This window comes from Caenorhabditis remanei, chromosome V (assembly GCF_010183535.1).
Source record: "Caenorhabditis remanei strain PX506 chromosome V, whole genome shotgun sequence".
NCBI classification, from domain to species: Eukaryota; Metazoa; Nematoda; class Chromadorea; order Rhabditida; family Rhabditidae; genus Caenorhabditis; species Caenorhabditis remanei.
The window spans coordinates 3,216,201-3,243,199 of NC_071332.1; the positions used below are offsets into that span (position 1 = coordinate 3,216,201).

General features: G+C 36.7%; 3 protein-coding genes across 3 annotated transcripts; all 3 read right to left on the minus strand.

Moving 5' to 3' along the window:
• Positions 1 to 6,873, minus strand: GCK72_017015 (uncharacterized protein; the record flags this gene model as incomplete). Its single annotated transcript, XM_053731827.1, has 9 exons — positions 1 to 91; positions 314 to 394; positions 725 to 945; positions 2,116 to 2,349; positions 2,393 to 2,473; positions 4,965 to 5,387; positions 6,002 to 6,448; positions 6,494 to 6,729; positions 6,798 to 6,873. The coding sequence occupies 9 exons, from the start codon at positions 6,871 to 6,873 to the stop codon at positions 1 to 3; spliced, it is 1,890 nt and encodes a 629-aa protein (XP_053580740.1).
• A 9,308-nt stretch (positions 6,874 to 16,181) lies between these two features.
• Positions 16,182 to 17,886, minus strand: GCK72_017016 (uncharacterized protein; the record flags this gene model as incomplete). The annotated part of the gene is made up of 3 exons (XM_053731828.1): positions 16,182 to 16,398; positions 17,100 to 17,711; positions 17,759 to 17,886. The coding sequence occupies 3 exons, from the start codon at positions 17,884 to 17,886 to the stop codon at positions 16,182 to 16,184; spliced, it is 957 nt and encodes a 318-aa protein (XP_053580741.1).
• A 3,432-nt stretch (positions 17,887 to 21,318) lies between these two features.
• Positions 21,319 to 26,864, minus strand: GCK72_017017 (uncharacterized protein; the record flags this gene model as incomplete). The annotated part of the gene is made up of 5 exons (XM_003105818.2): positions 21,319 to 21,576; positions 22,481 to 22,714; positions 22,767 to 22,847; positions 23,722 to 24,285; positions 26,805 to 26,864. 5 exons carry the CDS (start codon positions 26,862 to 26,864, stop codon positions 21,319 to 21,321), a joined length of 1,197 nt encoding a protein of 398 aa, XP_003105866.2.
• Positions 26,865 to 26,999: the final 135 nt, after the last annotated feature.

Sequence of the window (26,999 nt, forward strand, 5' to 3'; positions counted from 1 at the left end):
CTAGGCGTGTGATAGGAGACATAACTTATGACAATAAACGAATGATTCTCTGATGACCATTGTGGGCGGCATGAAGTTGCGAAGGTATTTTCTGAAAGAAATTGGAGAATTATTGCGGTTGGGGGAGGGTCGTTTTGAAACCGGGACGGTTTAGAAACGTGGCGTCAAGAACCTAGACATCTCGAAACCAAAGAGTTTCGAAACGGATTTTCATTTTCATTTTTGACGAGTAAACTCGTTTTTTTTGTTCAAAAATTTGTATGTTTTATTTTTCTCTCCAATTTTCAGGGGAAAAACTTTTTTTTTAACTCACTTGCAATAATGGCACTTGTTGCTGAAACAGTTCACATACATCTGAATGTAGTTGTTGACTTGGGCGACGTTTGTGGGCACTCTGAAAATTAATTAAGTTTGATTTTTAGGCTGAAAATTCAAAAAAGGATGAATAATATTCAAAAATTTCAAACTTTTTGACTGAAAATAACCAAGAACTTGAAATTTTCAAATTTTTGACTGAAAATTTCACATTTTTTTGGTTGAAAATGTTCAAAAATTACCAGAAATTTCAAATATTCCAAACTAAAAATGACCAAAAAACTCGAATTTTCAGATTTTTAGGGGGTCAAAATCCCTAAAATTGACCTAAAATTACAGAGTTTTCGACTAAAAACGACCAAAAACTTGAAATCTTTAGATTTTTTGCCTAAAAAAAGCAGTGACTAACGTGAATTTGGTGACCGGAGAGCATAGAATGATCTCTCTGGCAGACTTGGTGAATTCTCGATACACTTTTCTCTTCGACTGATAGATTGATTCCGTATCGTACAGTGATTCGTCCTCTCCGCCCAGTATCAAATCCTCCAGAATCCCGAAATTCAACACCAATAACGCCTTCATACACGAGACGAACTCTTTCTCGGTGGCCGGAACTGTACAGTATTGGACCTGAAATGAAAGGAATTGTTTAAACAAAATTCGAGACGTTTCAAAACCAAGACATTTTGGAACCAAGACATTTCGAAACTCATAGTGAGTCATTTCGGAACCTAGACGTGAAGATCATAAGCCGTTTCGTAACCAAAACCTCCCAATTTCAACAGAAAAACAAAGAGAAATTTCGATTTTTAAAATGAATTGTAGGGTTTCAAGACGTCTGGTTTCGAAATGAGTGGTTTCACAATCAGAACGTCCTGGGGTACTGTTCGACAGGATATCAATGTTACCACAATTACTCAAAACTATGAAATTTCAAAACCAAGACAGTCCTCAACTAAGACCTTTTGAAACCGGGTTCTCAACCATCTTGGTTTCAAAACTCCGTCAATTTCAAAGTGGCTCGCTTTTGAAAAAATTTGATTCTAAGGTGTCTTGATTTCGATGAATCTATTACAGTATTCTCGGTTTCAAAACGTCTCAGTAAATGTTCAGAGTCCAAGTATCTTCTGGAAATGTTCAGTCCAAAGAGCTTCTGTTTTGAGAAGTCTCGGTTTTTAAAACGTCTCGGTTTCAAAACGTCCCAGAATCAAAAAACCCTTATTCTTTCGTGTTACAATTGATCGTAATCAATCCGGAAACAGACGACACGTTTCGAATCCTCCTTTTTCTGATTCCGATAACAACAAAAATCTTCACGTCGTCGCTTTTTGGAAACCGTATGTTTTTATGACGTGGATTAATCCGAATACAGACGACACGATCGGATTCCCCTAATTTTTCTGAATTCTATAGTACCAAAAAAAATTTCACGTCCCCACATGGGTTCGAACCAACTAACTGTAGTCAACGTTGCCTAACTTGCCAGATGGGACGTGGCGGCGCACTGAGCTTAGCCGTACAGCCCTGAAAATGCCTGCCGGGGCGAGGAAAGAAGAGAAAACGCTTTGTCGACCGTCTCTCCATCTATTTCCGCTGCCGATACCTACATGCTGTATCAGTGTCTCTGTCTCAGAAGACGCCACTTTGAGAATAAAAAAATAAATAAATGGGCATCAAGTGGTGAAAATTTCTGATCTTTTGGCCCAACTGTGAAGAAAATCGGTTCAATCGGTTGGGTTTTTTAATAGTAAAGATTATTTTTCTTTTAATTTGAACAATAACTCTCATCCAGAAACTGACCTCAACCAACGTCTTCGAATTCCTAAACGATCGATGACTGATCCGTTTGAATTTCCATGACATTGCTTCGCCACGTGTCCGATTGAAGACCGCATCCATTGCGAGTACTAATCCCTTGTTCGCCTCTTCGAAATGTTTTCCGAATTTGATTGGGGGCGGGGCGGAGAGACGGGATCCACGTGGCGATGAGACCGGATTCTGTTTGAATGTGTCGGTGACGGCGAGGATGTTTCTCTGAAATTATAGATTTTTGATTGAAATTCATGGAAACGAATACCTCGATAGCCGTTCTCTCATTCATTGATTGTTGCATTCTGTCGAATAATCCGTGAGAATGCGGGTCGTGGAACTCATGGGCCTGGAATTGAAGAAATATTAAGGTGGTGAACTTTTTCGAAAACCCATTAAAAATTCCATCATATAAGTATTGAAGTTTGATATATTTACAAATTTGACGGTTTCAAAACCCAGAAAAACGATTTAAAATGCCCAATAATAGACTTTTCATATGTATAAAAATTCATAAAAATGTAGAGTTTACAGATAACTAGGGAAAACTTTCGGAACATGTTAGAAACATGACCATCCCCACACAAATTTTTAGGCCCCCCAACACCCCAGAAACCGTCCAAATAAATTTTATCTTTATGTTTTTAAACTTTTCTCAAAAAATCCCTTTAGAAATCCACAATTTTCAAATCGTCTACGGATTCCCCGTAACGTGTTCCATAAGATAAAATTCAAATCATCAAAAAAACCAAAGAACCAATTTGAGATAGTTTGATTTTTCCAAAAATCTCCCTCTTATAAAAATATTTTTAGTTCTGAAAATGATTATGATATTGATAAAACACTTAGAGTCCATTCCGAGATAACACACCTCAGAAATGTATTTCGAAAATCACAGAAAAACGTTCAAACTATAAAAAGCAGTTTTGATACCTTTTGAAGGACACTCACAGCACCGCCCAAAAGGATATCAACTTCGGCTGTTTTCAGTTGAAAATGACCAACTTTGAGAGTGTGTCATGGTAATACTTATTGTCCCATCAAGTAGATTTTTAACGAATTATTTAGATCAAAGGTAGAGCTTCATTTTTGTAGTTGACAACTTTTCCGTACTGACACTCCCCAGAGAGTTACATATCGGCAAAGTAATTTTTCCCTCAAATCGATCAATTTCAGTGCAGAATAGTGCGATTTTTGAGCTGTCCCTTAAAATGACCATAACTCTCTAGGGAGTGTCCAAACAAAAAAGTTGTCAACTACAAAAATGACGCTCTACTTTTGATCTGTATAATTCATATAAAAATCTACTTGATAGGACAATCAGTATTACCATACCACACTCTCAAAGTTGACCAATTTCAACTGAAAACAGACAATGTTGATAACCTTTTGGGCGGTACTCTATGTGATTTTTGGAAAAATTAAACTATCTCAAATTGGTTATTTGGATTTTTGATGGTTTGAATTTTATCTTATAAAACACGTTACGGTTGGCATCGTGTGCTCTCCTAAACACTTCTTTGAAGTCGTTTGAGTTTCTAGACTCACTTCGTATGTCACTGTGTTGCCGCGTTTGACCTATGGGCACGCGCGCACTTCTCGTCGCTATGTGTCAATTTCACTTTTAAATGGAGAATTTCGGCACTCTGATGTGCTGGTGACGGCACGTTAGGTACTCCGTTATTCTCAGTAGCAGATTTTACCTCTCGCTTTTGCTTTAGACCAGTTTTTATAGTTTTATTGTATTTTAGTGCACAGTCTCCCAGTCTCCCAGAAACAACTGCAAGAAAATTTTTGATCTACCCTTATGAAACGGAAATGTTGAGAAATTTGCAGGTCTAAAACTGTACTACTTTAATTTTTAGCGTAAAGCTCAAGGTCGGAAGTAAGACAATTTCAGTTTTAGAATTATTCTGACTGCATTATCCAACCATTCAATGCAAAAAATCCTGGTTTTAGATTTTATTTCAGGTCGAAAAGGCAGTTTTTCTTTTTCGATTTCATTAAAATCTATCAGCGTTTTCAATTCTCAATATTATCAAACAAATGATAGCTTAAAACATGCGCCAGAAATTTTTAAACATTTTTGATGGATGGGACCAAATTTGGCTTAGTAATTTTTGAGAAAATAACAAAAAACCACAAAATTTTCGGAATTTGATCAATTTCTCGAAAACTACTGAGCCAAATTTGGTCCCTTCCATCAAAAATGTGTAAAAATTTCTGGCGCATGTTTTAAGCTATCATTTGTTTGATAATATTGAGAATTGAAAACGCTGATAGATTTTAATGAAATCGAAAAAGAAAAACTGCCTTTTCGACTTGAAATAATATCTGAAACTAGGATTTTTTGGATTGAATGGTTGGATAATGCAGTCAGAATAATTCTAAAACTGAAATTGTCTTACTTCCGACCTTGAGCTTTACGCTAAAAATTAAAGTAGTACAGTTTTAGACCTGCAAATTTCTCAACATTTCCGTTTCATAAGGGTAGATCAAAAATTTTCTTGCAGTTGTTTTTGGGAGGCTGGGAGACTGTGTAGTGTGTAAAAATAAAGTTTGATCAAGGATTTTCAAGAAACTTTTCGCGGGCTGAAACGCGCACTACAATTCCCTGCGTTTGCACGTTTCAGCCCGCGAAAAGTTTCTTGAAAATCCTTGGCCATACTTTATTTTTTCGCAGTACTTTTTACAGTAAGCGTATTTGGGACAGTTACTTTTTCCGAACAGTTTTTGGCTCAGCAGTGTGTTTTTATTATCAACATACATAGCTTTCTCTTTCTCAAATACACAACCTAATATTTAAATGTTTTCGTTTAATTTTATACTCAAAAACTCACATGAATAGCCGCCTCGACATCCTCGAACATTCCTCTCTTATCGAATACAGCATTCAATCGACACTTCATATTCGACGCTCTGAACATCTCGTTATAGACACCAGCCACCTCACTCAACGCATCTATCGTCCGACTCATCTCCTCTTCCGTCTGATTCTCTCGTAGTGCTTCGTCCATCGCCTTCTGAGATTTCGTTCGGAGTTTGTTGAGTCGAATTCTCATAGACTCCGCCCAGTTTAAGATAGGCACCGCCCCTTTATCAGTGGTGTTGGATGGGAGGGTAAGGAGGAGTCTCCTCAGCTCTTCAATCGTTGTGTTATTGAGAAGTGGGTGTTTCCGAGCTTCTTCCGCCGATGGCCGGTTCGTCACTTTAAAATGCATGAAACTCGACGCGAATTCAACCAGGTTTGAATGGAAAAACGACTGAAAATTAGAAAATAATAATCCTTTTTTGATCTCAAATATTGTTCTCATTGAGGGTCTACAGTACCGCTCAAAAGTATATTAACTTCTGCCTTTTTTAGTAGAAAACGCCCGCCCAACTTTGAGAGTGTGTCATAGTAAAACTAACTGTGCCACAAAACAACTTTTTATGGGATCGAACAAACCAAGAATAGAGCTTCATTTTTGTAGTTGACAACTTTTTTGTACGGACGCTCCCTAGTAAGTTACATATCGTCAAAGTAATTTCTCCTCAAATCCACCAATTTCAGTGCAAAATCGTGCGATTTTTGAACTATCGTCTTAAAATGACCAGAACTCTCTAGGGAGTGTCCGTACAAAACAGTTGTCAACTACAAAAATAAAGCTGTACTTCTGATCTGTATAATTCATTAAAAATTTATTTGATTATTCAATCAATATTACCATGACACACTCTCAAATTTAGACCTTATCAACTGAAAAAACCAAAACTTAATATACTTTTGAGCGGTACTGTACTTGCAAAAATAGTTTTTCAGTATTGAATTCAGCATTCCAATATTTTCCAATTAGAGTGCATGTTTTGAAATTCCTATACATATAATAACACTCACCCTATCAAGAACTGGTTTCCGTTCGTCGAGTATCTCAGAATAAATGAAAAATTCATTTGTGCTACCTCCATATGGAATCTCCGCAGTTAACATAAAGTGAAGGAGGACTCCAATTCCCCATACATCTGCTTTCGGTGAGTACATTGGATTGGCACCAAGGATTTCCGGAGCCATGAAAAGGGGGTTAGCGGTCGATAAATGGTTTTCGATGGCTTTTAAATTCTTTGCCAACCCGAAATCGCACAGAACAACTTCTCCGTTACTTCTGATCATAACATTGTGCGGAGACAAGTCACCATGAATGACTTCCTTTTGATGAATGTACTGGAGAGCTGATAATGTTTCACGGATAATAAACAATGCTGCTCTTGAAGGGAGGACCTTATGAATGCTCATTAATTGGTAAATATCGATGAGCAACAATTCGAGGCAAATGTATATAGTCTTCTGGAAGAAAATTACGGTTTTTAGGTTTTGCTTGTTCAGTCTTACGTTCTCCATAAACACACCGAACATTTCAACGATATTCTTGTGACCTCGAAACTTTTCCAAACATTCCACCTCAAAGTTCACTTGTTTCATTTGAATCAGTGTTTTTCGAGCCGTCTCAATCGTTTTAACCGCCATCGTTGTAGATTTAAAAGCATATCGATAAACACTACCAAAACGTCCCTCTCCAATTTTGTCCTCTTTCGTCAACTTCTCAAAATCCACCGTCTGTCTTGCATCTGTATTGAGAATCAAGTTTTGAAAATATTCTTCATCTCCGAGCAGAGGTTGTAAAAACAAGACTTACCGTTTATAGTTAAAACACCGGATGCTTCTTGTATGGTCTCCAAAATCTGTTCGATTTTCTCCGTATCCGGATGCATAGTGGCTCTCGGGGGATCAAGAAGTAGGGAAAAATCTGATTTAATTAAATGTTATAAATTTCAATTTGAGCCCTGAATTTGGGGTTTAAAACTTGTAAATGATCTCACCTCTGTCCATTTAGATCCCTCACCGTTTTACTAAACGTTGTAACAACTGCCTCGAGTTTGAACACTCAGGGTATATATTGATTTTTTGTTGCACCGTACTGGTTGGGGTTTAGCACTCCGAGATCATTCTTATAGATAAAAGACAAGTGGTGTTTGTTTTTTTGTCTGACTAGAGAATGGTTAGAACTGACTTTGGAGTTCAGCAACGAGACCTAGCAATTTCTGAGTGGCCTTCAGAATCCAGATATCCTGGTCTGAAAATTCAAATTTAATACATACGATTTATTTGATTTTCCACCCAAATTTAGCTGTGTTTCGCCCCAAATATCACGGCATCTAAAAAATGTCTCTCGTCCACAGGCAAACCGCTGAGGATGAAATTTGGTCCAAACGCGTATGAACACTCGGTGTCAAAACGATACCAAAAAAACCATCAAATTTGGTCCTAGTTTGGACCAATTTTCATCCTCGCGGTCGGCAGCGGTAAATTTGGACAGGGGTTCCCCGGAAGAGAATTTTCTGGTTCTTTCTAATTAAAATAGTTACGAAGCAGCAAACAATTGTAGCAATGTATATGAATATTTATTTTATTCAAACTTAAGAAAAAGCATAGAAAAATTTAGAAAATTTTGTGGAAATTCGATTATTGTTTTTGATGTTGCTTCTCAGTCTGCTTTCGGGGGCCCCATCGGCATGTCAACGACAACCTGAAAAAATAATTGACAACTATTATTGGTGATATTCATAAGGTAAAATTTTTTCGTACAATTGCCAAGCTTATTGAGACAAATTTAATAAACAAAAGAGGATTATTTCAACTAGAGCAATGACTTTGTAATTTTGAAAAACTTTTTTTTTTGTTCAAAATCTGAGTACAAATACAAAAGGTGGAATTATTTGTACTTTTTCTTGAAGTTTCGAAAATTTACAAACAAATTATTCAAATCTATCATTGAAATCTTCTGTATTTCAATTTCCATTTTAAATTTTTTAAAGTTGTTTTAAAGTTTCGGAGTTTTTGTGAAAGAACTTACAGTAATGGAAATGAAGGGAAAACATCGAGAAATGCGGCGGCCGGATTCGTTGAACCAAATTTTTTATACCTAGACCGTGGATGGCTAATTGAACACCGAATTATAAGTTTTTCTGTAAAAATCTAGTATAATTTTGAAAAGTGCGCCAAGAAAACAGTATAAATAGCATGAAATTCTTCACTTTTTTTTCATTTTTTTTTGTTAACTGCTATTCTGATGACGTTCGACGTTGGACACGTCATTTGCCTTCTGCTCCAGAAGTTCAATGTCTCCATTCTTGAAGATCCGAAAATATCTCGAGAGGAAACAAAAGTTGCCGTTTGCTTCTGTACTCAAACAATCTATTTATGGTGAGGTTGATGCTGAAGAACAGGACCAGCTCACTGTCGAAGGTGATGGGGATCGGGAGATCGAGTAGTTTAAAGTAACTAATTGATGATTAGTTCAGAATGTCCATAATTCGTTCAAGCCTTCGACGACGTTCTTTCTTTACATTTGAACCAGCGCTGGGCAAATTATTTGACCACGTTTTCAGTTCACCGTGACCGCACAACCTTGTTACCTGAAGTGAGGCACCTAATGTAAGAATTGGTAATTAAAAACGCGGAGAAAGTTTTGAACAGATTGGTTAATTTTCACCAAAGTTATCAAACATTCAAAACAAGAATTCAAATAAGTTGCCCAGCCCTGATTTGGACATCAAGTTTGGAGAAAAGTCATTACCCGAGATGAGATCCAAAAAGCAGTTGACTGCTATCGGCAGCCAGAATGAGGATATCGAACTCTCCCTGTGAAGACGACGCCGATATTTTTTGAAATTTTTTCCAGAATTGAATCATTCGAACTGAAATATCAAGGATAGCATTATAAAATTAGGAGAATATGACTGGAATATTATTTAGCTTTATAAAACAAATGATTTCCATTATCAGGTCATGTTATTGACGCTTTAATGATAAAATTTAGCGAAATGTTCCCCTTGTGAGGTAGGTTAGCAAGATTTTCAACAAAAAAATTGAAAAAAATAAGACTCATACAGTAGCGGTCATAGGTGAGTATACCTCCACTCTTTCATGTGTATCTCAGCTGAAACAAGTCCGTTTTGCATAATCTTTTTTTTCAAAGATAGATGAAACATTCAGCAATAAGAAAACAAATTTTTTGAAAATGTTAACATTTTTAATTTTGTCGATAATCGATTTTTCCTGACCGTGATTTGAAAATAATAATTTTAAAAAACTTTTTATTTTTCTTTTGAAGTTATTGAGTTTTTGATATCAAAATGATGGAACATGTTCAAATAAACAAAAAATTATGTTGAATTGGTTTCTGAAACCCTAAGCATCGTGCTAGAGCTTAAGAAGTCAAAAATGGCGCCCTGGGGAAAACCTTCATAACTCATCAAAAAATTATTCAAATTAGCCGAAACATGTATCAAAAAACGTGTTTTGAGTTTTTCTACAAACCAACATCAAAAAATCAATATTTTAGAAAAAATAATTTTTCATTTTTTTTTCACTCAAAATTTTTTAATTCCAAATTTTCCTAGATTTTCGATATTTTCTGGCTATAAAACGAACAAAAAACTCAAAAATGTGCATGTGAAGTGCTTTATCAATTTTGAGTGAAAAAAATATGAAAAATTATTTTTTCTAAAATAGTTGCCCGCGTATGAATACGGGGTGATAGGGTCCTGATAAAATAAGACGACAAATACACAGTTTCTTACAATAAATTTACTTTATTGCAAGAAAATACAATAAGAGAGCGATAAACTTACAAAACAATAGTTAAAACAACCAACACACAGAATTTGGTGTTTGTTAATAGTAAAGATTCCTTGGTTTCCTACACTAAGAAACCTGTGCTCAAGTAAACTATTATTCTGTCTATCACATCCTATTCTACTCTTCCTCACGACATAACAGTAACTCTCTAGGAAGTGCCCGTACAAAAAAATTGCCAACTACAAAAATGAAGCTCTACTTTTGATCTGTACGATCCGGTAAAAATCTACTTAATGGGACAATCAGTATTACCATGACACACTCTCAATGTCGCGACGGTTTATGGGGTGGTGAGCCCGAACCGGCCGCGAGGAATGAGAGGAATTGAACTTAGAAAGACGAGCCAACACAAGTTTTAAATGACAACGGTTTATTCGATAATATACGCGAGTTAAATACGATACCTTCAATGTTCCCTTTCGGCTTGGCGTCGATAGACGAAGGAACCTCGGATGATGGTGACGGCAACGTTGGGTTAGGCATTGTAGGCAGGAAACGGCTACGGCTGGTTGAGATGTTCCTCTCTGTTGAGTAGATACTGATTCATTGCGTTTCTTCCTCCTACATCGACAGTGCCACGTAGTAGGGTCATCAAGATAAGGATTTGTGGAGCACGTCGGTCAAGGGAATAATTAAGGGTATCATATCTTCCTCACGTCTATATGAAGTTCATCGTTGTCTAATTAAGAATAGGAGAATAATCTACGATTTAGATTGTACCAGTTGTGATAATATAGCTAGGGCTATTATTGTCACGACACTCAAAGTTGACCAATTTCAACTAAAAACGGCCAAAGTTTGCAACGGTACTGTAGGTTAACGCGACAACACAGTGACATGCGGAGCTGAATCTAGAAACTCAAGCGACTTTAAGACCACTCTCGGAGTCGATCGCGCATCGATATACAGGTCATAGGCACACGAAAAAAGTCGACCATCTCCGATTTGCCAATCCTTTTGACCAAAAATAGTATCAAGTGTTCTCAGCAGATTGGGGTACTTTTTGGCCGGGTCCGTCACCTGGGTACCTAGGAAAATCAAAAAATCGATATTTTTCGAAAAATTTTCCTGTTGTAGATAGGGATGAAATCTCAACGGAAAATTCATGTAGACACTATTTTAAGCATTTTTTGTGTTTAAAAGAAATTTCCAGCTCAGCACCTTCATTGTGAAAATTTTGAAAATACATGAATTTTTTGGGTTTTTTTCATAAAATTGTTTTTATCTCGGCACCCGAGAAGACAGCGTTTTTTATTTGAAATTCAGAATTTGCATAAAATTTAGTAACCATATTGTCCCTTCCCCTATCTCTATCCCCAAAGAACACTTTTTTTTGGGAAGTATAGGAAAAACTGCGATTTCAATTTTCGAGGCCTTCCGGTAAATTATTTTTGATGTTTCAAACTGATGGTTTTTTATAATTTTTTATTCAACCATGTCGTTTTTCTTCAGTCCTGATACAATTTTCTATCATACCACAAAAAATGTTTCGAAAAAACAGAATTTTTTGAATTGTTGAAGTTTTTTTCCAGAATTGAATCATTCGAACTGAAATATCAAGGATAGCATTATAAAATTAGGAGAATATGACTGGAATATTATTTAGCTTTATAAAACAAATGATTTCCATTATCAGGTCATGTTATTGACGCTTTAATGATAAAATTTAGCGAAATGTTCCCCTTGTGAGGTAGGTTAGCAAGATTTTCAACAAAAAAATTGAAAAAAATAAGACTCATACAGTAGCGGTCATAGGTGAGTATACCTCCACTCTTTCATGTGTATCTCAGCTGAAACAAGTCCGTTTTGCATAATCTTTTTTTTCAAAGATAGATGAAACATTCAGCAATAAGAAAACAAATTTTTTGAAAATGTTAACATTTTTAATTTTGTCGATAATCGATTTTTCCTGACCGTGATTTGAAAATAATAATTTTAAAAAACTTTTTATTTTTCTTTTGAAGTTATTGAGTTTTTGATATCAAAATGATGGAACATGTTCAAATAAACAAAAAATTATGTTGAATTGGTTTCTGAAACCCTAAGCATCGTGCTAGAGCTTAAGAAGTCAAAAATGGCGCCCTGGGGAAAACCTTCATAACTCATCAAAAAATTATTCAAATTAGCCGAAACATGTATCAAAAAACGTGTTTTGAGTTTTTCTACAAACCAACATCAAAAAATCAATATTTTAGAAAAAATAATTTTTCATATTTTTTTCACTCAAAATTGATAAAGCACTTCACATGCACATTTTTGAGTTTTTTGTTCGTTTTATAGCCAGTGGCAAGGTACCCTCATAACCCTGTAGTTCTCCGAGTCCTCACAATAAATACGCAACGACACTCCGCCAAAGGCTCACGCGCCTACCGTAACCTCAGCGCGTCAGTTCACGTGGACACGTGTACTCCACGTGGCAACAAGTAGTTTCTGGAGTCGGTTGGCTTTCAGAGTTTAGTTCTAGTTTTAGCGTTGGTTGTTTTAACTATTGTTTTGTAAGTTTATCGCTCTCTTATTGTATTTTCTTGCAATAAAGTAAATTTATTGTAAGAAACTGTGTATTTGTCGTCTTATTTTATCAGGACCCTATCACCCCGTATTCATACGCGGGCAACTATTTTAGAAAAAATAATTTTTCATATTTTTTTCACTCAAAATTGATAAAGCACTTCACATGCACATTTTTGAGTTTTTTGTTCGTTTTATAGCCAGAAAATATCGAAAATCTAGGAAAATTTGGAATTAAAAAATTTTGAGTGAAAAAAATATGAAAAATTATTTTTTCTAAAATATTGATTTTTTGATGTTGGTTTGTAGAAAAACTCAAAACACGTTTTTTGATACATGTTTCGGCTAATTTGAATAATTTTTTGATGAGTTATGAAGGTTTTCCCCAGGGCGCCATTTTTGACTTCTTAAGCTCTAGCACGATGCTTAGGGTTTCAGAAACCAATTCAACATAATTTTTTGTTTATTTGAACATGTTCCATCATTTTGATATCAAAAACTCAATAACTTCAAAAGAAAAATAAAAAGTTTTTTAAAATTATTATTTTCAAATCACGGTCAGGAAAAATCGATTATCGACAAAATTAAAAATGTTAACATTTTCAAAAAATTTGTTTTCTTATTGCTGAATGTTTCATCTATCTTTGAAAAAAAAGATTATGCAAAACGGACTTGTTTCAGCTGAGATACACATGAAAGAGTGGAGGTATACTCACCTATGACCGCTACTGTATGAGTCTTATTTTTTTCAATTTTTTTGTTGAAAATCTTGCTAACCTACCTCACAAGGGGAACATTTCGCTAAATTTTATCATTAAAGCGTCAATAACATGACCTGATAATGGAAATCATTTGTTTTATAAAGCTAAATAATATTCCAGTCATATTCTCCTAATTTTATAATGCTATCCTTGATATTTCAGTTCGAATGATTCAATTCTGGAAAAAAACTTCAACAATTCAAAAAATTCTGTTTTTTCGAAACATTTTTTGTGGTATGATAGAAAATTGTATCAGGACTGAAGAAAAACGACATGGTTGAATAAAAAATTATAAAAAACCATCAGTTTGAAACATCAAAAATAATTTACCGGAAGGCCTCGAAAATTGAAATCGCAGTTTTTCCTATACTTCCCAAAAAAAAGTGTTCTTTGGGGATAGAGATAGGGGAAGGGACAATATGGTTACTAAATTTTATGCAAATTCTGAATTTCAAATAAAAAACGCTGTCTTCTCGGGTGCCGAGATAAAAACAATTTTATGAAAAAAACCCAAAAAATTCATGTATTTTCAAAATTTTCACAATGAAGGTGCTGAGCTGGAAATTTCTTTTAAACACAAAAAATGCTTAAAATAGTGTCTACATGAATTTTCCGTTGAGATTTCATCCCTATCTACAACAGGAAAATTTTTCGAAAAATATCGATTTTTTGATTTTCCTAGGTACCCAGGTGACGGACCCGGCCAAAAAGTACCCCAATCTGCTGAGAACACTTGATACTATTTTTGGTCAAAAGGATTGGCAAATCGGAGATGGTCGACTTTTTTCGTGTGCCTATGACCTGTATATCGATGCGCGATCGACTCCGAGAGTGGTCTTAAAGTCGCTTGAGTTTCTAGATTCAGCTCCGCATGTCACTGTGTTGTCGCGTTAACCTACAGTACCGTTGCAAACTTTGGCCGTTTTTAGTTGAAATTGGTCAACTTTGAGTGTCGTGACAATAATAGCCCTAGCTATATTATCACAACTGGTACAATCTAAATCGTAGATTATTCTCCTATTCTTAATTAGACAACGATGAACTTCATATAGACGTGAGGAAGATATGATACCCTTAATTATTCCCTTGACCGACGTGCTCCACAAATCCTTATCTTGATGACCCTACTACGTGGCACTGTCGATGTAGGAGGAAGAAACGCAATGAATCAGTATCTACTCAACAGAGAGGAACATCTCAACCAGCCGTAGCCGTTTCCTGCCTACAATGCCTAACCCAACGTTGCCGTCACCATCATCCGAGGTTCCTTCGTCTATCGACGCCAAGCCGAAAGGGAACATTGAAGGTATCGTATTTAACTCGCGTATATTATCGAATAAACCGTTGTCATTTAAAACTTGTGTTGGCTCGTCTTTCTAAGTTCAATTCCTCTCATTCCTCGCGGCCGGTTCGGGCTCACCACCCCATAAACCGTCGCGACATTGAGAGTGTGTCATGGTAATACTGATTGTCCCATTAAGTAGATTTTTACCGGATCGTACAGATCAAAAGTAGAGCTTCATTTTTGTAGTTGGCAATTTTTTTGTACGGGCACTTCCTAGAGAGTTACTGTTATGTCGTGAGGAAGAGTAGAATAGGATGTGATAGACAGAATAATAGTTTACTTGAGCACAGGTTTCTTAGTGTAGGAAACCAAGGAATCTTTACTATTAACAAACACCAAATTCTGTGTGTATGTGTGTATGTCGCCGATCCTACCGCCCTCCCTACTGAACCGATTTTCTTCGAACTTGGACCAAAAGATCAGAAATTTTCCCCTCGCAATGCCCGTCTATTTTTTTTAGTTAGAATAGGTCTCGACTAGGTCACTAGGTGAAAAACACGGTTTTCAAGCCTTTCAGTGGTTTTGGCTTCCGAAATAGGGAAATAGGAGTTCACGGGGGAAATAATTATAGAACTTTTTCTTTCTTCAAATGAATTCATTTCTTCAAATTTTCAACACGGGTGGTGTAGAAAAAGAGGTTGAGCAGCCGTTAGGCTGCGTTAACCGACTGGTAATCAATAATTAAGAGTTCAATACTACGTAGAGTTCACGTCACGTTAATGCCAACGAGGGCGGCCACGTTCCTTGCCAACAGGTACATATCGTGAAAATAATTTATCCCTCAAATCGACCAATTTCAGTGCAAAATAGTGCGATTTTTGTACTATCCTCTTAAAATGACCATAACTCTCTAGGTAGTGTCCGTACAAAAAAGTTGTCAACTACAAAAATGGAGCTCTACCTATGTTCTGTATAATTCATAAAAATCTACTTCATGAGACAATCAGTATTACCATACCACACTCTCAAAGTTGACCAATTTCAACTGAGAACTGAAAAAAAGTTTGCAACCTTTTGGACGGTACTGTACTGGCGCGCGCGCACTTCTCGCTGCTATTTTGTCAATCTCGCTTTCAAAATGGAGAATTTCGGAACTCTTAGGCGCTGGCGGCGGCACGTTAGGTGCGGATGTTATTCTCGTTACCTACTAGATAACTAAATAAATGGGAGAATACAACACAAGAAATTATGGTAAGTTGTGATTAAGGAACTTCGTCGTAGCTTGATTACCTACTAGAAAAAATGAGAAAAAAGCTTATCACTTTTCCAACAATTCGCAAAAAACATTCCATGTTTATGACAAAAATGAGCTGAGATACAGGAGTTTGAAAATTACAGAAAATTTTGGCATTTCAAAAATGACTTTTTTCGGAGGTGGGGAGTGAATACTAAAATCAAACGCGCTCCGCTGAAAAATTTTAGCGTGAAATTCAACTTTTTTAAAATTTTACATATTTTTTTGGTAGAATTGATATAAAAAAAGACGCGCGACAGTCAAAAAACTTACAAAAAATGCGGGAAAACTGGCATAAATCAACTCAAAAAGTGGTCGAAACGGCACAAGGAAAGAGCGAATTGAAAAAATTAAAATTTGAATTTGTCTCCAAGTCTACTGGAGCCCCAGCCCTCGTGGGCCTACAAAAAACAACATTTTTGTGTGATTTACATTCAATATAAGGGGGTCTGAAAACATTTCTAAAAGTTTTCAGGGATATGATTTGAGAAGCATTCCATATTATCGTAGCGTATTATAACAATATAAAAATTAATTCAGTTCAAAAGCTCTTGGATGAATTCGAAAATGGAAACTGGCTGTTGGATCGTCCCTCTGTATATGAAACCATCCGATTCTCCCATTTTCTTGTGTAATTGTCACGATAGACTCATCACTTTCCCTGACAAGATGATAACCAGTTCTGATGGTGTTTCCTGATGCAACGAGCACTTCGTGTCGAAACCGATGAACTTGGATTGATTTGTTGCTGAAATTCGGATCGTATCTCAAAAACGTGAATAGATATCAAAAAGTCGTCAACTATAAAAATGAAGATCAAATCTAGTTCTAAATTTTTGTAATTGATAACTATTCACGTTTTTGAGATATGACGTTAAAGATGTATAGATTTTTCACTCAAAAGATCCCATCTCTGAACGTTCCTCCCTTGGCACTGAGTTGTCACAGTTATTCAAATTTTAGTTAGTTTTGTAGATCAAATATAGATCTTCATTTTTGCAGTTGATACCTTTTTGATTGCTATTCACCCCACTATGATACGCGTCTCCAAAGTTTGGTAGGTGCCGCGGCGAGAGGGAGAGACGCAGAGAAACGGCGGTGTCTGCCTACTCTGCGTCTCTCCACTAGGGTGCTTATCTTTAAAAGCGCATATCTTAAAAACGTGAATAGCTATCGAAAAGTTGTCGACTACAAAAATGAAGATCTTGGTTTGATCTACAAAACAAACTAAAATTCAAAAAATTGTGATAACTTAGAGCCAAGGGAGAAGCGTTCAAATATGGGATCTTTTCAGGAAAAATCAATACGTGCTGATTTTTAAAGACACATATCTCTAAAACGAAAAGAGCTATTACAAAGTTGACAATTACAAAAATGAAGATCTTGGTTTGATCTACACAGGAAATGTAAATTTGAAGCTATTTAACAATGCCATGCAGAGTTACAAACCTCAAAATAGCGTTCCTATAATGGTGCTCATAAGAAATCATGTGTTCGCTTTTCAATCCTTGAACATACGAATCGACATCCAATTCGTCCAGTGACTCCAACATTAAACACTTCCACGCCGGTGTCCAACCCTCTCTCCACATCTCAACAAGCCGTCCGAAATCCCTGTTCGACAGATTTGATCTACACAGATAGACGTTTTCCGACGGGATACCGATGAGTTGTTCCAGTGAGATCCAGTAGGAGTGATCAACGTTCAAAAATTGGGGAGAGTGTCTGAAGAAGTCAAATTGAAATGTGTCACCATCACGAGGCTCGAACAACAATTTCAGCTGCAACGTGGCATTCTGACGATTGATTATTGAAAGTGCCAGACGGTCGTTTATCGATTTTTCACTCTTGATTTCGAAAATCTCTATTCTATTCTCTTCTGATATCAATTCCATCACACTATCGATTTCTTCTTCTTCATATAGATCACAGTCAAGATGGATCGTTTTCAGGGGAACATTGAATAAGTCGGATAGGTAGATCACCCAATTTTTCGATGTGAAAACTAGGTTTTCAGAGTGGAAGACGTGAGTGGTGTACTCGGTGACGTAGGGAGGATCGCTGCAAATTTAATGGTGCGTTGCTTGTCGCGTAGCGTGTCAACTCACTCTGGCAACCATTCCTTATAGGGTACCAACTTCTCCTCGGGTACCCACTTCTCTATCTGGAATCTCTTCCCTTCATTTGACCCAATTTTCAGCACTAAATCAGTCATTGGACAAGAGAGAAACCTCATTGAAATTTGGGGATTCAAGGAGAATGTGACTTGAAATGATTCGATTTTTGATTTCAGCTTGCTACTGGCTCGAAACGCTTTGCACATTGATTTGGAGCGTTTACTGCATAACGATAAAGATATTCTGCAAATTTATAAGTAGATCAAAAACAGGGCTACATTTTAGTAGTTGATGGTTTTCCTCTAGCTCCGCCCACTTTCGAGATATAACAATATCAAACTTCTAAATTTTGCAGCTTGAAACTAGGCTATTTTTACTTAATTTTTTTATTTAATTATTACTTTTCTGGTAGATCAAATACGAATCTTCACTTTTGTAGTTGACAAAATTTTGATAGCTATTCACGCTTTTGAGATATGCCTCTTTAAAGATTAGAATGTATTGATTCTTCACTCAAAAGATCCCATCTCTGAACGTCTCTCCCTTGGCACTGAGTTGTCACAGTTTTTCAAATTTTAGTTAATTTTGTAGATCAAATATAGATCTTCATTTTTGCAGTTGATACCTTTTTGATAGCTATTCATCCCACTGAGATATGCGTCTCCAAATTTCGGTAGGTGCCGCCCCGCGAGAGGGAGAGACGATGAGAAGCGGAGGTGTCTGCCTTCTCTGCGACTCTCCGCTAGGTTGCTTATCTTTAAAGACGCATATCTCAAAAACGTGAATAGCTATGAAAAAGTTGTCAACTACAAAAATGGAGAACTATGTTTGATCTACAAAACAAACCAAAATTCAAAAAACTGTGATAAGTTAGAGCCAAGGGAGAAGCGTTCAAATATGGGATCTTTTCAGGAAAAATCAATACGTGCTGATTTTTAAAGACGCATATCTCTAAAACGAAAAGAGCTATTAGAAAGTTGACAATTACAAAAATGAAGTCCAGGATTTGATCTACAAGGAAAATCAATAAGTTCAAAAATTGGATTGAATATGACGAAGTTACAAATGGTCAAAGTTGACCATTTTGAAATTTAGAAGAAAAAACAAGAACTATTTCTTTAAACTCACAATTCAAGCGGTGTCATCCATTGTAAAATAGAATTTAATAAAATTATTGGAAGACGGAAAATAGGTAGTTTCGACATTATTCCTTTGTTTTTATCGATCTGACTGTGAGCGGACACAAACACACGAAGCGAGGAAGAGTAATGGTTCTGAGGGAAGATAGATTCGGAAGGCAAAAAAACCTGAAGACGTGAGAGGATTCTGAATCTAATGAAGTTTGATTTTCTCAAAATCATGTTATATGAGAACCAATCGATATGGCAATAAGAATTTTGCGAAATTTTTTTAAATATTTATTCCAGTATTTTAAAAGCTTCTAAGCCAGTCAAATTTCAGCCCACTCTCTCCAATTTCATAATAGCTCTGTAGATCAAAAACAGGGAAGAGTTTTTGTAGTTGAAAGTTTTTCGATAGGCTCTAATTCTACCTTGTCTATTCAATTTTTGAATTTTTTTTTTGAATTTTCTGGTAGAGCAAATCTAGATCTTTATACTTGTAGTTGTAAACTTTTTGATAGCTATTAACGTTTTTGAGATATACGCCTTTAAAGAAGCTAGAGTGTCTGACTGTCTGCGCTCTCTTTAAAGGCGCATATTTCAAAAGTGTCAAAAGTTGTTAGCTACAAAATGAGGCTCTAGATGTTATCTACAAGAAAAAAGATACATTTTTGAATAAAATGAAACTTGATATGTATTTCAAATGCAATTTTGAGATATGCAATTTATAGAAATAGGAAAAACAATTGGGGTACAAAAAATGAAAGAAAGAAACATGATGATGATGATGATCTGATGGCAAGAAACAAGTCGAAAATACTCGAATTTTGGGAGGAAAATCGTTGAGAAAAAAGAAAAAAAAATCTAAAACGAAGTGATCTACGAATAAAATCAATAAGAAAAGAGCCTAGGAGACTTGCGATAGGAGACATAATTTATGACAATAAATAAATGATTCTCTGACGACCATTGTGGGCGGCATGAAGTTGCGAAGGTATTTTCTGAAAGAAATTGAAAATTATTGGGTAGGGGGATGGGGGTACGTTTTGAAACAGGCAGGTTTTGGAATCGGGACGTTTTAGAACCGAAGCGTCAGGGACCGAGACACCTCAAAACTGATAGTCAGACGTTCTCAAAGATAGACAATTCAGAATCGAGACGTTTCGAAACCGTGCGAATCTAGTACCATAGTGGGTTGGATTTCGGAACCAATAGATCTAAAAACCGGGACGTTTCGAAACTAACACTGTCTGAAACCCAGACATTTTGAAACCGAAAAGTCTCGAAACTTGGACGTTTCGAAACCAAAACACTTTGTAATCACGACATTTCAAAACCGGGACACCTCGGAACGGATTATGTGACATTCCGGAACTAAATCGTCCCGAATCTGGATGTATAGAAATCGGGTCATTTTGAAACCGTGACGTTTCAAAACCGGAACATTTAGCAACCGTTTGATTCTGGGAACTGAGGCGTCTCGGAACCAATGGATCCCGAAACTGGGACGTTCCATAACCGAGACATTTCGAAACTACCTGATTCTGATGTTATCTGGTCAGACACTTCGGAACTTAGACGACTCGAAACCGGGACGTTCCATAACCGAGACGTTTCGAAACCAAAATCGCCCACTTCCCGTCAAAAATGTGATTTCAAAACGGTTACAAAACGTCCTAGTTTCGAAACGGACGGTTTCAAAACGTCACGAAACTCAGTTTGCCAGGAAAACTCGATTTTTTCGTTCAAAAAGTGATATTTTTGGTTTTTTCAGGGAAAAAACTAAATTTTTAAAAACTCACTTGCAATAATGGCACTTGTTGCTGAAACAGTTCACATACATCTGAATGTAGTTGTTGACTTGGGCGACGTTTGTGGGCACACTGAAAATTAATTAAGTTTGATTTTTCGGCTGAAAATCTCAAAAAATGATGAAAAATATTCAAAAATTTCAGATTTTTCGGCTGAAAATCTCAAAAAATGGCTGAAATTTTAAGATTTGTTGACTAAAAATCACAAAAAATGCCCTCAAATTTTAGATTTTTCGGCTGAAAATCTCAAAAAATGATCAAAAATTTCGCATTTTTTGACTGAAAATGACCAAAAACTCGAATTTTGAGATTTTCTTGGTGAAAATCTCAAAAAATGGCTGAAATTTTAAGATTTTTTTCACTAAAAATCACAAAAAATGACCAAAAATGTTGAAATTTTTTGCCTAAAAATGACCAAGAACTTGAAATTTTCAAATTTTTGACTGAAAATTTCACATTTTTTCGGTTGAAAATGTTCAAAAATTCCCAGAAATTTCAGATATTCCGACTAAAAATGACCAAAAAACTCGAATTTTCAGATTTTTAGGGGGTCAAAATCCCTAAAATTGACCTAAAATTACAGAATTTTCGACTAAAAACGACCAAAAACTTGAAATCTTTAGATTTTTTGCCTAAAAAAAGCAGTGACTAACGTGAATTTGGTGACCGGAGAGCATAGAATAATCTCTCTGGCTGATTTCGTGAATTCTCGATACACTTTTCTCTTCGACTGATAGATTGATTCCGTATCGTACAGTGATTCGTCCTCTCCGCCCAGTATCAAATCCTCCAAAATTCCGAAATTCAACACCAATAACGCTTTCATGCACGAGACGAACTCTTTCTCGGTGGCCGGACGACGAGTACAGTATTGGACCTGCAATGAAAGGAATTGTTTAAACAAAAAAGATAATCGGGACGTTTCGAAACCGGGACAATGTTTTTAAAAAAAACTCTTAAAAGTACGCGTCGAAGGCGCGCCAGTTTCTTCAGAATTTTCCTCAAAAAATTCTCGTTCGGGAAAAGTTTCCCCAACGACAAAAAGCGTGAAAGGCGCGCCAGACAACCAAAAATCCTTTTTTTTTTCAGAACGTCCCGGGACTCAATTTTGTCAGGAGAACTCGATTTTTTCATTTAAAAAGTCATTTTTTTCGGTTTTTTCCGAATTTTCATTATTACGAAAAGTTTTGGTTTCAAAACGTCCCGGTTCCCAGGCGTCCCATTTTCCGTTTTTGAAAAGACTTAGTTTCAGAATGGCCTTGGTTTCCAACTTTTAAGTTTTGAGATGTCTTGGTTTCAAAACGTCCCAAAACCAAAATCTCTCAAAAAAATCCAATTTTCCATCTTTTCAGCTCAAAAAAACCATATTTTAATCTGTTGTTCACTATTTTCTGGGATTTGTTTTAAAACGTCCCGGTTCCCAGATGTCTCAGTTTCAAACATTTCTCAAAAATCTGATTTTTCCATCTTTTAGCTCAAAAAAACCTCATTTTAATCGGCTTTCTGCACTATAAATCATTATCCATATTTTTATCAAATTTTCAGGCTTTTCCACCCAAAATCTCTCAAAAAAATCCAATTTTTCACTTTTCAGCTCGAAAAAATCACATTTTAATCGGCTTTCGCCACTATAAATCACCTCGGTTCCGAAACGTCCCCGTTTTCAGAACGTCTCAGTTTCAAAACGTCCCAAAACCAAGAACCATCCAAATTTTCACTTTTCAGCTCGAAAAAATCACATTTTTGTCGGTTTTTTCACAGTTTTCCATCCAAAAACTCACCTCAACCAACGTCTTCGAATTCCTAAACGATCGATGACTGATCCGTTTGAATTTCCACGACATTGCGTCGCCACGTGTCCGATTGAAGACGGCGTCCATTGCGAGTACTAATCCCTTGTTCGCCTCTTCGAAATGTTTTCCGAATTTAATTGGGGGCGGGGCGGAGAGACGAGAGCCACGTGGCGATGAGACCGGATTCTGTTTGAATGTGTCGGTGACGGCGAGGATGTTTCTCTGTGAAAATGGAAATTATAGATTTTTGATAAAATTTTTTTATAAAAAGTACCTCAATAGCCGTTCTCTCATCCATCGATTGTTGCATTCTGTCGAATAGTCCGTTACAGTGCGGGTCGCGGAGCTCATGGGTCTGAAATAGGTGAGAAATTCAAATTTTGGATTCGAAAAACGCGTCTAAGACGCCCCAGATTTTTTGAGAAACTTATGAAACGAATTTTAGAGCATTTTCTCACTCTTCAAACGCGTCTAAGGTGCCCCAGACTCTCTTTACTTTCAAGTTTTAGAGAATTTCCACATCTGAAACGCGCCTACGGTGCGCCAGGCGACGTTTTTGAGTGAAAAACGCGTCTAGGGTGCACCAGACTCTTATAATTTTTGCGTTTTGAAGTATATTCACGTTTCAAACGCGTCGAAGGTGCGCCAGACTTCCCAATTCCACTGATTTTTATAGTTTTTTTTCAGCACTTTTTGAACACGCTTAAGGTGCACCAGACGCCGTTTTTCAGTGGAAACTCGAAATTTGGAAATGTTTTAAGTGAAAAACGCGTCAAAGGAGCGCCTGACGATGTGTGAAAAACTGGAAATATCCAAGGAGATTTGCCCCAGACGCCGCTTTTGAATAAAAACGCGTCAAAGGTACGCCAGTTTTTCAGGATCTGGAAATTTTAATGTCTGGCGCGCCTTCGACGCGAATTTTAGTTTTTGCTCGAATTACCCAAAAAACTGCAGACCTCATACGCGTAAAAAGCACGCCAGTTTCTGAATGAATTTTGACCTGTCTGGGGCGCCTTAGACGCGTCCTTTTAAGTGTCGACAGCCTTATACGCGCTAGAGGTACGCCAGTTTTAGAAGAAATGGATTTTGTGGTTATCTGGCGCGCCTTAGACGCGCACTTTTAAGCGTTTTTCACTATTTAGGTTCAAATTTGGCACTTTTCAGGTAATTTTCATGGTTATTGGACCATTTTTCACCATTTTTCCCCGAATTGTCGTCCAACAACTCACATGAATGGCCGCCTCGACAGCCTTATACATTCCCCTCTTATCGAATACAGCATTCAGTCGACACTTCATATTCGACGCCCTAAACATCTCATTATAGACACCGGCCACCTCACTCAACGCATCTCTCGTCCGACTCATTTCCTCTTCCGTCTGATTCTCTCGCAGCGCTTCGTCCATCGCCTTCTGAGATTTCGTTCGTAATTTGTTGAGTCGAATTCTCATAGACTCCGCCCAGTTGAGGATAGGCACCGCCCCTTTATCAGTGGTATTGGATGGGAGGGTCAAGGCGGCTCGGCTGGGAGCAGCGGCTGCTGGCGTGGCTCCGGGAGCTCCAGAAGCCGCCGGAGCTGCTCCAGAAGGTGCTCCTGGAGCCCCTCTCGCCTGTCCTAAAACTGGCATCGATTGGGAGTGAGGTATAGTGCCGACGGAAGCTGAAGACGTGGAGGACGGTGGAGGTTGTCGTTGGGCTCCAGATGCTCCAGACGCTGATGACGTCGTCGGCTGTTGATTGGATTGCATTGCGGCTAGACGGAGAGGTCGAAGGATACGGGCTCGACCGTCTACCTGGAAGGATTGAGAACGGTTTTTGGGGAATTTAGGCGGAAATTTGAATAAAAAGGACGATTTTTAAGAGAAAAACGGGTTTTTGGAGAAATTTTTGAACTGGGAGGGGGGAATTTGGGACAAAAATTGAAGGAAAACTAGAATTTTTGAAAAAAAAAGGACGATTTTTAAGGGAAAAACGGGTTATTGGAGGGATTTTCGAACTGGGAGGAGGAATTTGAATGGAAAAATGGTGGAAAATAGAGTTTTTGATTTTAAAAACTGGTTTTTGGAGGGTGGAAATTTTGGAATTAGGCGGGGATTTGAATAAAAAAAAGGACGATTTTTAAGAGAAAAACGGGGATTTTTGAGCTAGAAAAAGGAAATTTTGGACGGAAAATTCAGATTTTTTGGGAAAAAGTTCGCTTTTTTTCAAAAAATGGATTCGAATAGAAAAATGTATAAGAAAAATGGATTTTCAATCAGAAAATGAGTATTTTAATACGAAAAACTCGGCTTTTTGGATTGGAAGCGTAGGTTTTCAGTAGACTATTTCAACAGAATTCCAGTCATTTTTGGTATGAATTCATAGCTGAAAGACTCAGAAGGTCTGAGACCTTTGGATCCCTTTTTTAGATGGAAAATTGTTGAAAATCCAGTTAAAAATGAATTTGAATGAGCGATTTTCAGACATTTTCAGTGAAATTTAAACAGGTTCTCTGGAGAAAGATGTTCTGAAACTAATATCCCTGAAATCAGATGAAAAAAAAAACGATTTTATAAGTGGAAAACCAATAGCGTTTTGACGGAATTCCTCATTTTCTGTGTCATTTTTATTGAATTTCAACGATTTTTCGAGAAAAAAAAGCGCATTTAAATGTAGTTTTTCGATAAATTATCTTTTTTTTTAGTTGGAAAAAGGAATTTGGATGAGGAAAGCGAATTTTCTATCAGAAAATCATAAAAATATCATTTTTCAAACAGAACGGGTTTTTCAATGAAAAATTGATGTTTTGAACAGTTTCGAGCTGGAAAAAACGGGTTCTAAGGTATGAAAATGAAGATTTTCAGCCAAAAACAAGGTTTGAGTAGATTTTAAGATGAAAAATGGGAATATATACAGGAAAATTAAGCAAAAAATGAGGTTTTGAAGGTTTTTGAGGTAGAAAAACAAGAAAAATCATCGTTTTTCATCGATTTTCACCGAATTTCAACAGGAAACATTACTAAAACATAGTTATATCGATAATTATCTATTAAACCAAACCAAAACCACCCCAAAACCACGCACCAATTATAACCCACTAATTGCCTAATTACGACCAAATAATTCTTCTGAAATCAACAATTTTCCCATATAACACACACAGAGAATTGCACACAGTCGTTTCTCCATATAGACAGTCACTCAATACTCTCTGCGTCTCTCCCCTCATTTCAACGCGTCTCTTCACTATTTCCCCCGTTGGGTGCAGATTCGCAACGGAGCGAGATTGCTTTCCGTATAAAAAGGGAAGGAAGATAATTGGGCGGTGTTATGGGGGCCTATTTGGGAAGTAGCAAAAAAAGCATAAAATCGTTTTTTGCAGACTTGTCACGGGCCGGGCCAAAACCAGGAAAAATCTCGGCCCGTTTTGAAACATTTTTTCAAAACATTTTTTGTTTTGAAGTTTTTTTTGGAAATTTTTTGAACTTTTTTGAAAAACACAGGGTCAAATTTTGTCCATATGAATTCAAATTATTTTCGCGCGAAACCGGAAGCTCAGTGAAGCGCGTTTGCACACAACTTGCACGTTGCCAATTGAGTCGCCGATCAGCATAATGCGGCCTTTGTATAACGTGGGTACAGTAAGACGAACGATAGGGAGTCAAATTTTTCGAATGAAGCTAGCTTTTCTTCCATTTTTCTCGCTATTTTCGAGAAAACTTTGCACAAAAAAATATCGAATTCATTAAAAAGGAGAAAAATACAAATTTTTAATACACAAAAAAAAAACTTTTTGGATGAAATTTTTGAATTTCGCGCTAATTTAACGCTAATTTTTTTTTGGAGCGCAGTTGCTTCATATGGGCATTCTATGACCCTGTGAAAAAGTATAGTTTTCGAATAAAAATTTAAAATTGAATCAAAATGTGAATATGTATGATAATTTAAGCATTTTTACTCTTTTTTTCGAAAAATTTCAAAAAAAAAATTGGTAAAAATGGGTACCCATTTTTACCAATCCGGGCCGACCGGGCCGGGCCGGGCCAAGAGAAATTTCGGCCCGGCCCGGCCCGATTTTTGACAAGTCAGGTTTTTTTGTATAGTTGGCAAGGCCCGAAGGCCCGGGCAAATTGGCGCGAAAGTCAAATTTTCAAATTTTTTGAATTTTTTTGAATTTTTTTTTGTCCGACTATCATTCAAAATTAGAAGAAATTCTGAAAAATAGTCAAAAATGGTCACATTTTCGATGAAAAATTGAAAAACTTTCGAGAAAAATTGGAAAAAAAGGTCATTTCTTCTACTTTTTCCATCAATTTCCAATGTATTTTCACACCTTATTGACGAGTGGCGGTTTGAGTCGTATCTGATCCAAATCAATCATTCGTCCCATCATTTCCTGGAAATCGAAGAATTTTATAGATTTTTGACACTGAATTTTTAAAAAATCAAAGTTTTCTAGCAAAAATTATCCAACTTGTAATCACGGACTTAACAAAATTGGGGAGTCTGGCGCACCTTGAGTTTTTGG